At 40.6% G+C, this 14,691-nt stretch overlaps 1 protein-coding gene across 3 annotated transcripts in view; it reads left to right on the top strand.

Moving 5' to 3' along the window:
* GPAT3 (glycerol-3-phosphate acyltransferase 3) overlaps positions 1-14,691 on the top strand; it is a 58,563-nt gene that overhangs the window by 30,372 nt on the left and 13,500 nt on the right. For all 3 annotated transcript variants that reach the window (XM_004777326.2, XM_004777327.2, XM_004777328.3), the window contains 2 exons: positions 10,892-11,162; positions 14,316-14,390. In XM_004777326.2, the coding sequence (XP_004777383.1) occupies positions 10,892-11,162; positions 14,316-14,390 (346 nt within the window). The remainder of the gene's footprint in view (positions 1-10,891; positions 11,163-14,315; positions 14,391-14,691) is intronic.

Genomic DNA, 14,691 nt, shown 5'->3' on the forward strand with positions numbered 1-14,691 from the left:
TGACCCTGGAAGGATGAGGCAGTGTAAATAAGTTAGTGACCAGTGCGTCTCCAGACTAATGCTAGATGCCGGCCCTGCACAGCATCTCCTAGGTCAGAGTTCCGTTCCTTCCCTCACAGGCAGGAGAGACACTGTAAGAACTGTTACTCAAATCCCTTTTTAGCGAGGTCTTTGGGGCCTGTCAGAGGGCAGGTGCTGGACAGAGCGATGTGGAATTTGAAGCTTTAGGATATGAGGAAGCAGTTGGTGTTGGAGTAGCAGAGTTGGTTTCAAAACCTCGTTCTCTTCCTTACTGTTTTTTGGCCCCTGGAATGTTACTCAACCCTACTGAGCCCTAGTTTCCTCATCTGTAAAATGGGGGTAACCTACAAAACCTCATAGGATTCTGGGGATTATTTAAGTGTAGGTGTCAAGGGCTTAGCACAGTCTGGCATCAGAAAACATTCAATAAATGTCAGTTGTCTTCTAGTTTAGAATATTTATGGAAAAAAAGCACTATGATTTCCTAGAACCTCTAATTGGGATTGTAGCTACAAATTGTGGCAACTCTTAAGTGTAACATGTTTCTGATTTTTAAAAAGTGGAGGCACAGTTAACACATATTAAAATGCACAGCTATCAAGTGTTCAACTAGATGTCTTTTGGGGTATTTATAGACCTGTCGAAGAATCTGTCATAGTTCCCCTAAAGAACACAGCCTAGTTCTCAAAAGTCTCTCAAGCCCTGCCCAGATGTAGGGTCCTCCCTCGGACCCTGCCGTCACCTGTCTTCCGACTTCCATCATCCGTCAGTCTTTCTATGTTTGAAATTCGCATAAATGGAATCAGAGGGTATGTGCTCTTTTGTACCTGTTTTTTCACAAAGTATCATATTCATGAGATTTCTCCATGTCGTGGGACTCAGTGAATTTTTTAAATTGCTGTGGAATTCCTTTATTGAAATACATCCTTTGTTTAATTCGTTGTCATGTTGATCGACATTTGGGTTGTTTGCAGTTTTTAGCCCTTAGGAATAACCGTGACCATTGTCCTGAGCCTGTTTGCTTGTTTTTTTGCCAGAGGACAATACCTGGGGCGATTGAAAGGCATAGGGTAGGCGATTTATGCTTAGCAGTATTAGAAACTGCTAACTGGTGATCCAAAATGAGTCGTACACTCAGAGTCCATCCAGCCGCTGCCCGACTTCCCCAGCACTCTGCAGTTTAACTGGGCCTTTTAAATGATGGGTGTTTGGCGGGGGTATGTTGGTCACATGTCATTTCGGTTTAAAAAAAATAGCACTTTTAAGTTCTTTTCTCTCACTCTGTAATATAATACATATACTTTATCGAAAAAGGAGATATTGTAGATATATAAATAAGAACATTAAAAATCACCCATATGAAATTTTGTTATGCAGAAAAGACCTAATTTTCTTGAGTGTCATTAGGTTAGAAGTGTTTTTGAACATATGTGTGTAACTACAACCCCAAAGGATTGTGCTTATCTCCTTGAAGCTACCCTGTGCTTAAGAACTAATATTTTGATGTATTTCTGTATTTTTTTTTTTTTGATCCTTCATGTGTGTTTATTAAAATGTGGTTGGCGTTCTAGTGCGCGGGTCCGGGGCTGGGCCCTGGCGCTGTGTGTTCACAGGTTCCAAAGACAGTTCTGATGTGCGGCCGTGCTTGAGTTCAGCTCCCTTTCCCTCCGTTCTGTTTAGTGCCTGGCTGTCTCTCTGTCGTGGCTGAATGACGGATTAAGTGAACGAATGCTTTGGGTTTGGGTGAGGAAATTGATTTCCAGCTAAACTGACTTTGCAAATGAGTTTCTGAAATGGATTTTTTAAAAATACAGCATTCATTTTTAAGAACTAACAAGAGCAGTACAGTTAATCTCCTTGTACTAGCCACCCAATTCAATAAGAATTTACATCATCTGTCCTCTTTTTTCAGTTTTTCCTTTGTGGAAGTGTTTTTTTTAAATTAACATCTAATGTATTATTTGCCCAGGGGTACGGGTCTGTGAGTCTTACACATCTCACAGCACTCACCGCAGCACATGCCCTCCCCCGTGTGCATCACCTGGCCACCCTCTCCCTCCTCCACCCCCCAGCAACCCTCAGTTTGTTCCCTGAGATGAAGAGTCTCTTATGGCTCGTCTGTGGAAGTATTTTTTAGATAAATTTTAATTACAGATGCAGTATGTGAGCAACATAGAAAATTAGAGAATACAGGTAAGCAATCAGAAACACCATGTTCTCACCTTAATGTGTATCCTTTTATGGAAGCACTTTAAAAACTAATCCTAGATACCATGCCATTTTACCTTCAAGTACCTCAGTGTATACATTGTGAAAAACTGACTTTTGTTTTAAAGATTTTATTTTTATTTATTTATTTGACAGAGAGAGAGAGAGCGAGAGATATCACAAGTAGGCAGAGAGGCAGGCAGAGAGAGAGAGGAGGAAGCAGGGGCTCGATGTGGGGCTCAGATCATGACCTGAGCCGGAGGCAGAGGCTCAACCCACTGAGCCACCCAGGCACCCCCTAACTTTTGTTTTAAGTATAACCCTGACACCTTTATTACACTTAACTAAGTTAATAATAATAAACAGGATTTTTTAAAAAAGTACTTAGGAAGGAGAGCAGCGGTAATCAGAAACACAGAGGATTCTCTGGGAAGTAAGCACAGTCAAATTCACATGCTAGAAATTATGGCTTGATTAATGGCCCTGGGAATTGTCTGCACAGGGTATATCTAGAATTAGCCTTGCAGCATTACAGCTAAATTTTTGTGGAAAATGTGACCAAAAAAGGGCCGGAAAGCTGTGCAGTCAGGTGACTATGTAGTTGCTAGAGTCATCTGTGTGATGACTGACGGACAAGAACAAGGACAGAGACTCCTGGTTGGAGGGATCCATCCCAGGCCCTTAGTTGTGCCAACTGGGTAAAGATCTTCCAGTCTTTACAGCCCAGCGATGGCGTGAATGTGGGTCTTGGTCCTCTGGAGCTTGACGGTGAGTATGTCTGTTCCCCCCACCCCCACCCTGGCCCCAGGCAGCTCATCTTTACCACTGCTTCACCTTGATCTCTGCTGTAAGCCCACTGATGGGTCCGGAAGGACATGGGGGTGTGGTCAGGGTGGACCACAGACCCCCAGAGGAGCTCCTCACACCAGGAAAAGGCCTTTACTACCAGTGGTTGGTGCCCCTACAGGTAAACTCCTCCCTGCCCCCTTGCTTAGGGGGATATGAGCTTTTTTTTTTTTTTAAATAATGGAAGTATTTATTTAATCCTATAGTGGATGAATGACTGAAACAGGGATTCACAGATACTGTCTCTTTCTCTCTTTCTAATCTCTTTCTTTTTAATTTGGTAAGAACACTAAACATGAGATTTATCCTTTTAACAAGTTTTTTTTTTAAGATTTTATTTATTTATTTGGCAGAGAGAGAGATCCAGTGAGAGAGGGGACACAAGCAGGGGGCGTGGGAGAGGGAGACGCAGGCCTCCTGCTGAGCAGAGCTGGATGTGGGGCTCTATCCCAGGACCGGAGCTAAAGGCAGCCGCTTTACCAACTGAGCCACCCAGGCGCCCCTTTTAACAAATTTTTAAGTACTTAATACAATATCATTACCTATAGGCAACATTGTACAGCAGTTTGCAAGTAAACTTTTTAAAAATTGAAACTTAACACACACAGGCAAGAGTGTAAAATTATAAAGGTACAACTTAATGGTTTTTCCCAAAGTGAACTTACTCATGTGCTTCTCATTTTGATCAAGAAACAGAACATTACCAGAACCCCTGAAAGTTCCCAAATATCCCCTTTAAGTCACTGCAGGACAAGGAAGTATATTTTTGTCAATTCCAAACCAGATTTAATTAAAAAATTTCTGGTAGAAACAGTGCTGAAGATTTCTATTTCATGGACTGGTACTATATGATCACCTACGTTTTGGGGTTAGTTGGGCTTATGACTGGATGGGCTTGGAGCTGAAACAGACTAATTCAGTCAGAGTTTCCAGGAGAGAGTGTATTTTGAACTCTGAGCTTCTGACTTTTGGAAGAGAGCCCATTGGCAGGTTAAGGATCTGCTCCTCTATATACAGCCTCTTGTATACACTTTTGATCTGTAGTGGACCCTGATTTTCCCTAATGGCTAACCTAGAAAGCATGATTTACATCTGAAGGATGGCAGAACTACTGTGATTTATAAATGAGCCGTCATTCCCAGAGTTCACTCAGCTAATTTAGAGTTAATTATATTTGAAATGGTTTAAACTTCAGCCTCCATTTTTTTTAACTTTTCCTAGCTGGTGTTACTGATGTACCATGACTTGCTAAAGGCACAGGGCACAGGGCAGCTTGTGTAATTAATCTCTCGTATTAGAAAGAGATAGTTTTTCTCATTTTATTTCCATCCAAGCATGGACCTTGTTGGGTTCACCAGAGCATTTGTTATGAGGACAAAGTTCAAAGTTTAGGGCTTTACTATTTTGAACCTGACTTAGGAAACAAAAGGAAATGCTTCCTAGAGTCAGGGTTCTATCAATCTCAGAAATATGGATCGCTCTGAAGGATCAGGACTGATTTGTTACTGATAAAATTAGGTTTCCTTAATGACCATAAAACTGATATCAAAATTGTGTCTGTGCCAGTTAAATCTGATACGTATTTACATCTATATATTGAAAACTTTCAGTTTACTTAGGAACATTTCTTGGTGCCAAAAGAAATACTTCCTCTTTCCCTTTCTAACCTTTACTTTGAGGCCTGAATCAGAGTGACTGTATGTTGACTGAATGAAGTTTTTTGTTTGCTTTTTTTTTTTCCTCTCAGAAGGTACGCTTAGGGCAAATTGAATCGGTAAGTCTGACCCTGAGTGGCCAGTCTAGTTAGGGAGGGAAGTGATATTATGTATTGGGCAGTGCTTCTTTTGATGTCAAATTTTATAATAATACCCACTTTCAGAATTTGTGTACCTTATGGAAGAGCTTCTAAGCTGGTAACTGCTCTCTGACAATATAGATTTTTGTCTTCGGAACAATTGTCAGTTCCATGTAACCTTTTGTTGTTGTTTCCATAAAGTTTTATTTATTAAACTAAGTTGTTTAATAAATAAAACTTTATAGAAACAATTAAATTCTTCTGTGTATTGTTCCCTGATTCCCCCCGAAAGTGCTACTCTGATTTTCATGTTTATTATTTTTGTGCACATTTTCATGTTCCCTATACATGTACATATCTTAACACATAGTACTCATTGTTTTGCATTATTCTGGCCCTATAAAAATATCACCATCACATATCGTTCTGAGTCATTTGTTCATGATGATATTTGCAAATTACCTAAGTTGGTCACTTTTCCAGGTAATTTCTTCTAGCTCTTATGTGGCCCTGGATGTATCCATCTCTTTTTTATACGAGCTTCCCTTTGTTTTTTTATTTATTTTTATTGAGGTACAGTTACAGCATACTGGTTTTAAGTGTACAACATAATGGTTTGATATTTGTATGTATTTCTGTATATCCATCTCTCTAATGTACCTTGAGATTGCTGTTGCAAACAATGTGTCAAATTGTTCTTATTATGTCTACTTTTGCATAGTTTTATAAGAACTTATGGAGTGTATCGGAAAAGCTCTCTTTTTTTTTAACTTTTTTTAAAATTTATTTTTTATTTTCAGCATAACAGTATTCATTATTTTTGCACCACACCCAGTGCTCCATGTAATCCGTGCCCTCTCTAATACCCACCACCTGGTACCCCGACCTCCCACCCCCCACCCCTTCAAAACCCTCAGATTGTTTTTCAGAGTCCATAGTCTCTCATGGTTCACCTCCCCTTCCAATTTCCCCCAACTCCCCTCTCCTCTCTAACTCCTCATGTCCTCCATGCTATTTGTTATGCTCCACAAATAAGTGAAACCATATGATCATTGGCTCTCTCTGCTTGACTTATTTCACTCAGCATCATCTCTTCCAGTCCCGTCCATGTTGCTACAAAAGTTGGGTATTCGTCCTTTCTGATGGAGGCATAATACTCCATAGTGTATATGGACCACATCTGTCTTATCCATTCGTCCGTTGAAGGGCATCTTGGTTCTTTCCACAGTTTAGCGACCGTGGCCATTGCTGCTATAAACATTGGGGTACAGATGGCCCTTCTTTTCACTACATCTGTATCTTTGGGGTAAATACCCAGGAGTGCAATGGCAGGGTCATAGGGAAGTTCTATTTTTAATTTCTTGAGGAATCTCCACACTGTTCTCCAAAGAGGCTGCACCAACTTGCATTCCCACCAACAGTGTAAGAGGGTTCCCCTTTCTCCACATCCCCTCCAACACATGTTGTTTCCTGTCTTGCTAATTTTGGCCATTCTAACTGGTGTAAGGTGATATCTCAATGTAGTTTTAATTTGAATCTCCCTGAGGGCTAGTGATGATGAACATTTTTTTTTTTTTAAGATTTTTTTCTTTCTTTATCTGACAGAGATCACAAGTAGGCAGAGAGGCAGGCAGAGAGAGAGGAGGAAGCAGGCTTCCCGCAGAGCAGAGAGCCCAATGTGGGGCTCCATCCCAGGACCCTGGGATCATGACCCGAGCCGAAGGCAGAGGCCCAACCCACTGAGCCACCCAGGTGCCCCGATGATGAACATTTTTTCATGTGTCTGATAGCCATTTGTGTGTCTTCATTGGAGAAGTGTCTGTTCATATCTTCTGCCCAATTTTTGATATGATTGTCTGTTTTGTGTGTGTTGAGTTTGAGGAGTTCATTATAGATCCTGGATATCAACCTTTTGTCTCTACTGGCATTTGCAAATATCTTCTCCCATTCCGTGGGTTGCCTCTTTGTTTTCTTGACTGTTATCTTTGCTGTGCAGAAGCTTTTGATTTTGATGAAAGCTCTTTTAAAGATGGAATGGAAATAATAAATGGGGGAGGAGTGAGAAAATGCCATTTAAAAGAAACACAGTGGGGCGCCTGGGTGTCTCAGTCGTTGAGCTTCTGCCTTCAGCTCATGTTGTGCTCCCGGGGTCCTGGGATCCAGTCCTGCTCAGCAGGGAGTCTGCTTCCCTCTCTCCGGCTCCCACTGCTTGTGTTCCCTCTCACTCTGGCTCACTCTGTTAATAAAAAATTAAAATCTTTAAAATTCCTAAAACAAAAGACGCGTAGTACCAGTTCATTCAGGTGAGAATCATCGGAGCTGCTAATGTCATTGGGTGAGGATTTGAGGAGCAGAATAGTTCCTTAATCTTGAGGTATCTCTCCTTCACAGGTACTTGCAGACAGTAATTCTCCACTTACTGATCAAGCAGAGAAAGATGGTAACTTTACAGTGGAGAAATCTGGTAATAACTAACTGCCTTAAACCAACCAAAGTTAAATGTCATCAGTCACGGGACAGATCAGTCACATGTTCCCAACGCGACTAGGGAGAAGGACACACCGTTTACATAGTACTCCTGCCCAGAGTATACAGCCTGCGTCTAATCATGAGGGGACATGAGACTAACCCAAATTAAGAAACATTCTTCAAAGTAAATGGCTTGTCCTCTTAAAAAATGCCAATGTCTTTTTCCCCTTATTTATTATTTAAATAGTTAATTAACATATAACATATTATTAGTTTAAAATGTCAGTGTCTTAAAAAACAAAGAAAGGCCGAGGAACTTTTCATATAATTAGGAGACTAGGAGATGACATGTAAATTAATATGTGATCCTTGGTTGAATTCTGGGCCAGAAAAAAAGTGGTATGAGGGCCATTACTGGGACCATTGTCGAAATTTGAATAAGGTCTGTACATTTGATGCTAGTTTTGTAGTAATGTCCACTTTCCTGATTTTGACAATTTCATTGTGATTAAGTAAGTAAAACCTTGTGTCTTGAGGAAATCAGTGCTGAAGTATTTAGGGGCAAAGGGCATGATGTCTGCAATTCATTCTCAAATGGTTTTGAAAAAAGTGTCATTTTATACATCTAGGGCTCGCACAATAAAGCAAATGTGACAAAATGTTGGCGGTTCATGAATCTGGATAAGGTGAGCTCTCATCACCCTTCTCTGCACACCTGAAATTCCTGAACAAACATCTTCCTGAGCTATGCCTGGAAGTAGAATCGCTGGGTCTCGGGCTGTGAATATCTTTACGTTTACTAGATGGTTCCACATTAATTGTTTTCCAGTAGGGTTATACTAGTTACATTACAATTGGCCAAATTTTCACTAGCACTTGATAGGACTCAATTTAAAATTTCCTCAGTCTTTATCCGTATGAAATAGTATCTCACTGTTATTTTGTTTGTGTTTCTCTGCTGATAGTGAAGTTGAACATCTTTTAAAATGTGTAGTCATTAAGGGGGGGCTTACTCTTTTTTTTTTTTTAAAGATTTATTTATTTGACAGACAGAGATCACAAGTCAGCAGAGAAGCAGGCAGAGGGGAAGGAGAAGCAGGCTCCCGCTAAGCAAAGAGCCTGATGCGGGTCTCGATCCCAGAACCCTGGGATCACAACCTGAGCCAAAGGCAGATGCTTTAACCCACTGAGCCACCCAGGCGCCCCAAGGAGGGGCTTACTCTTTTTATGAATTGTTTGCCATATTTATTTTTTTTACTTCTTCTTCTTTTTGTATATCTTAATATATTCTGGAAATTAATCCTTTGTCGATTAAGGACATTAAAGTCACCCACATACCTTTGAAAGAGGCTTAACAAAAATCTAAAATTGAGTTCTATTTTATTTGAGTTACACAGAATTAAGTAGGTTGGAGGCCCATCAGGTGGGTGGGTGCTGGCGGCCGGCCCCTGTTGAAATGTCTCTTTTCTCTTCCGGCTCAGTTAAGTGAAGAGGTGCAACTTGAACTGGCATTCTTCTCTCTCACCCCTCCGAAAAATCTTATTTTTAGAAAGACTGTCCACTGTCTCCAGTGTATTTCATTCTGAGATTTGCTAAATAATTTGTTCTTCCCTCCCCTTCTAGACTTAAAAAACCCACAAAACCCTATATATTGCTAAATAATGAAACTCTTGCGCTGAGTGTTGGCCAGCACTTGGATTGAGTAACCTGTTCGGAGGTATTACTGCTGTCCGCAGAGCAAGAGGGTAAATCAGGGGTGACAGGGTCTGGTTCACCCTCTGAGGGAAATCAAATCCTTTTCCAAGGGTGAGGAAAGGTTAAACCACTTAGACTTGATGACAGAAAAAGATAATCTAATCATTCAAGAGCTTATTTTATTGTTCTAATTCTTATGGTGATAAGGTATTAGATTTGCATGTTGGTAAAAACAAGCAGGCAAAAACTACCAAAAAAACCCAAAAGTAAAATCGTGGAACTTTAGCCCTATAAAGAAACTAAAAAATTTCCCACCTCCAATTTTATAAAGGAGGACACCAAGTTAGGTGACCCACAGAATGACGCAGAGCGTAAGAGCCGGTGACTGTCCTAAACAGAACTTGACTCTGGACTCTGGGTTCTCTTTACTTTTTTTTCTCATAGACCATGATGCTCTTCCTTCAGAAGAAATGAAGTATCATCACCTCTCCTTCTAGGGATGCGTGTACCTGTTCTCCAGGGGATGGAGAACACTCTCCTCACTGATTTCTTAGTAAACTGGAAAGTGAGGAAATCAGAGGCCATTTTCTTATAGGGAATTTAATATCTTAATCTCCACCTCAAAAGGAAAGGCTTTTCTAATTTAGGAGGTAAATTCCTTTGCAACACACCCCAGAGCTAAGATTGGACAGTTATGTCATTGTATATATAGCTGCTCTTTGATTACAGATCCTCTCACCTGTGATTCTTATTTAGTAGTCAGAACTGGGTGGCAGTGATCATTTTTTTCAATTTACAAAATTTATGCTACTTTAAAAATCTTTGAATTATTTTCTTTATGGGAAAGATAATAACAGCATAAAGAGGAAAATCTAATCATATTGCCCAGAGTTAACCACTTAATGTGGGCTTCTTGACATTGTTTTTAGGTGTATCTATTTCCTAAAGTTAGTTAAACTATAGTTTTAGATCCTGCTTTTTTCTTTTCCACTTAACATTAAGGTAATAACTACACTATTTATTAGATGCATTGTGTCATGTTGTCTGGATCGATTTTAACGGAAAATGCTACAGTGAATATTTTTGCCTAGATTTCTGATTATTTTCTTGGGTTAGATTCCTAAAATCAGAATCACTGAATCATCAGCGAACCTGTTTTTAGTCTCTTCATGTGAAAGGGATTTTGAGAAACTTGCTACTAATTCTAGTTCCACATTCACACAAATTGAGTATGAAAATACTTATTTGTGTCATTAAACTTTATCACTAAACAAAAATGTTGCTGATTTGATGGTGTAAAAAGGGCAATCTTTGTCTAATTCCCATTTCTTTGCTAGTAAGAGGTTTTGGTCTATTAACTATTAATGTTTTTATGAATTCAGTTTGTGACCTTGAGACCGATTTTCTTAGAAAATGATTTGTACATTTTAGAAACATCAGCATTTGCCATATTTGCCATTTGTGGTAAATACCTTTGGCCATTTTGCTTGCTTTTGATGTTATGGTTTTTATCAGGGAAAACAGAAGGTTTTATTTTTATGCAGCCTAGATCCATGCTTGGAGAGAGTTGGTTTTGTAACTTCTTTCCCTAATGGTGTGTAGGGAGGCAGTGCACCAAGAAAAGGGCTATCGAGGACCGGATTTCTTTGTGAGGCGTTGAGTGCGTTGGGTAGCGATCCTTTTATGCAGATTGACTGATTCCGCTTCTTTGCCTGCTGCAGTTACTTGTGTTTTGTTTTTGAAATCTGCTTCCTGTTACCCGCAAAGTTTGTTGAACCGTCTTCTGCACCAAGTTGCCCCATTGCTCGGTTCCTGTGTCATACGGCATTTTCTCATGTCCTGATGCTTTCTTTTAAGGTATTATCCAAAGAGATGAATCACCCATGGAAAAAGGGCTCTCTGGTCTGCGAGGAAGGGACTTTGAGCTGTCTGACGCGTTTTATTTCTCCAAGAAGGGCTTGGAAGCCATTGTGGAAGATGAAGTGACCCAGAGATTCTCCTCAGAGGAGCTGGTGTCATGGAATCTCCTCACAAGGACCAACATGAATTTCCAGTACATCAGTCTGCGGCTCACCGCGGTGTGGGTGCTGGGTGTCCTAGTGCGCTACTGTGTCCTGCTACCCCTGAGGTACGTCTCCTGCCCAGTGATTGACGGTATCATTGGTTCAGCTTTCTTTTTAAATCACGTATGTGATGGCCTCAGGCGAGTATTAGGGCAGTGACTTCACCCCTTCCTACCTGCAAAACACCACCAACTGGGACTCCCCAGGAACATGCAAAGTATCTGTTCTTTCACATTTTTTCCCCAAATGAAGGTGTGTATTCAGAAGCGAATACAAGTCCGTCTGGATCCATGTTGTTCTTTCGGTCATAAACCATCAGAGGATAGACGGCAAAAGGAAGTTGGCGAAGAGAAGAGAGGATTTCTGGTTTTGCCTTGGACAGAGTCCGCCGAACTGTAACTGCCTTTCCTTGCTGGCCTGTAGCAGGTCACAGGTGCATAGGAGAGAAAAAATTACTGAGTGGTTAGCATGGGAGAGAAAGCCATTTAAAGGACGGAATTTGTTCCACCAAGTTCTGTCATGATTCACTTTTCTCATTAAAAGCTCCCAGCTGTGTCGCCTTCTGGTTCTGAGCTGGAATGCCTCCGAGGAGGGGGTCCTTTCCTGTGCGGTCTACTGGAGCCACCGTGGGGACCTCAGAGGAGCAGAGTGACGCTGGGCCGAGGACGGAGTGCAGGTGGCCAGAGTGTGTCCAGCATGGCAACGGCGGGTCGTAGGCATAGGCACGAGTCACAGTGTTCCTGCGGATGGTCTTGCCTAATTTCCCTGGACATCGCCTTGGCCCCTCTCAACAGAGCTTTCCAGGCATTTGCTCTCAGCCCCCTTAAACTGGCACAGGACTTAGAACCGTTTGACCCTCCCTAGGGTGGCCTACACTTGCTTCATTTAGGTTTGTTACAACTGAAGAGATTGCTTAAGTATAGGCAGAGGCACATTTCTAAGTTCTTTCTGTGTGGCTTTTTTTTTTGGCCCATATTGCCGGTTTGCCAGTTGAGGCACAGTATGTCTTTTGGAAATGATTGTAGCTCTGCTAATAAAGTGGAATTCAGGTTTTCACATATACTTTTGCTTGAACCTTAAGCCAGTGTTCCCCAACTGAGGGGGTGTTCATTTACTCTGAACAAGTGCAGGACTGTCCCTCAGTATGCATGAAGGACATAGTTGCGCTTTTTTGTAGTAGATATTTCTAGGCTTATAGTTAGAGCTTCCATTTAGTCTGTTTTTATTAAAAAAAAAAAATGCAGCTTCAGTAAAGTTGACTGTATAGATTCGCTATTACACCTGCACTTGGCCCATGAGCCAGGGTCTGTATCCAAGGCCACTGGAGGGAGAGTGAGGATTTTTGCAAGACCGAGTCTTGGAGATGCCCTCATTTGTCTGTTAGCTTTCTCCTGCTGCGGGGGCCAGCAAATGGTGTTATGATTCTGTGATCTACATAGATTAAACTAACACTCACAAACTAAAGAAGTAACAGAGAAGATTCTTGCAAAGAAACCACAGATGTAGGATAAGCCAGTCGTGTCAGCACCCAAGAAGAAGAAGGCAAGAGAAGAATGGAGACTCCCACTCTCCGTGCATCCTCTTCAGGGCGAAGGAATGGCCGGGTACATGCTTTAGAAGATGAGCCGTTGCGACAAAGTCACCACTCAAAAAGCAGATTGTGCTAAAATTGATTGTGTTGATGATTGCACAACTTGGTAAATATGCCGAAACCATGGACTACTTTAAATGGGGAAACTGTATTCTCAGATACAATTCTCAGGGTAATTGTATCTCAGTAAAACTCCTAAAAAACAGACTGTGGCTGAAAACTTGTGACATCTATGAGAACTCTCATGTTGGCTTATTTAAACGGGAAACCAGAAGTTTCTGGTCTGTTAATCCAGCAAATAAAAACTTGCACTAGTTTGAACCCAGTTGTTAAATGTGTTCAAAGGTAACCCCTTCTGACTTAATGTGTGGGAACAAATGATTCTCATTAGGGAAAGGTAGCAAACCTTTATTTTAAAACTTTTGCAAAATTGGAGAAAATTAAATGGGGATTTAGTTATTGCATCCGTGGTTAGCATGAAAATATGGCATCGGAAGAAAACTGAATCTGACCTTCAAATTGCTCTGTCACAAGGTCTTAAGCCAAGACTTTAACAAGGCTTTTGCTTTTCCTATTTTTTAAAACTTTAATGAGGCTTAATGCCTTAACAATGTGTTGATAAGGAAGCCCCATTTATTTTGAAAGATTTTAAATCTCATTATCATCTTTTTGTGTAATTCTGCTTACATTTCTGAAAATAACTATTTTCTTTTTGAAGTGGTTCAAATGAATATTAAATGAATATTAAAAGCACCTTTCAAAAATAGAAAGGGTCTATGTGGAGATTAGTGGTATTGTGAGTCAGCTTGTTACTAACTCCTATGTTAGCAGGAGCATACGGAAGGACAACAGACTTACATTAAAGGGTTTCTGCATGGTGCTATCATTTGGTGTTCTTATTATGAAAGGGCTTTTCCTGCTATTTGCTTTAAAGCAAATAAAAAATAAAAACTTCTGGTTTCCTGTTTAAGTAAGCCAACGTGAGAGTTCTCATAGATGTCACAAATTTTGAGAAAAATTTGAATTGTATCTCCCCCCATCATTAAAAAACACATAAGAGCAAGTTATTTTTAGACCTTTGGAAGATAGTTACAATCATACTATGCCCACCAGTGTATCCTGGACAAAGTAAGGTCACTACTTGTTGAAAAGTAGTCCTTCATACAATATAAAAATTTTTTCTTATATTATTCAAGCAGTTAATATGAGTATATTTAAAAACAAAATAATTCAGAAAAGCAAAAGGGCAAATGTTTTCATTTATCCTTCTCACAGCCTGTTTCACCCTGGGGGGGGTTACATGATTGAGTTTGAGAGTTTTGTGAGTACGTTTGTTTCTAGGCCTTCTGTATACACCTGTATGTTATGCTTGGTATGATTTTGAAAAATGCTATCGTACTCTACATGTTATTTTGAAATTTATTTTGCTTTTTTTCCCTCTCAGAATGTACCCAGGACCACTCTTCCATGTCAGAATCTATAGATTTACTCAGTTCTTTTACTGGCAGCACCGTATTCCATAGTGTAGTGGGAAAAGAACTTATTTTCAGTCTCATGATTTATGAACTGTTACTTCCCTTGGTCCCTTACCGTGCAATTAACTTTTGTATTACCTTGTCTTTTTCAGGGTTACCTTGGCTTTCATTGGCATCAGTTTGTTGGTTATAGGAACCACACTGGTTGGGCAGCTGCCAGACAGCAGGTGAAATGTTCCCTTCCACTCAGCCATAAATAGGATGGTCACTTCTTTTAGCGGTGTCCACAAGAAGAATATTTGATCCCTATGTATCGCATCAGATTTATGGCCTTGACGTACTTATTAAAATTTGGCCTCTTTCATAGCCATAGTTTGTATTTGACATGCCATCACACTTTTGTGTACCTGGTTAGAAATTCGTTCTCAAGGGGGAAATGGGGGCGGGAAAGGAAACACATGGTCAGGCTCACCGGGGTGAGACCGAAGAAACCTCCGCTTCTCATGGTCAGGAATCTGTCCTGGGAGT

This window comes from Mustela putorius, unplaced genomic scaffold (genome assembly GCF_011764305.1).
Source record: "Mustela putorius furo isolate JIRA1106 unplaced genomic scaffold, ASM1176430v1.1 tig00000040_pilon_pilon_pilon, whole genome shotgun sequence".
NCBI classification, from domain to species: domain Eukaryota; kingdom Metazoa; phylum Chordata; class Mammalia; order Carnivora; family Mustelidae; genus Mustela; species Mustela putorius.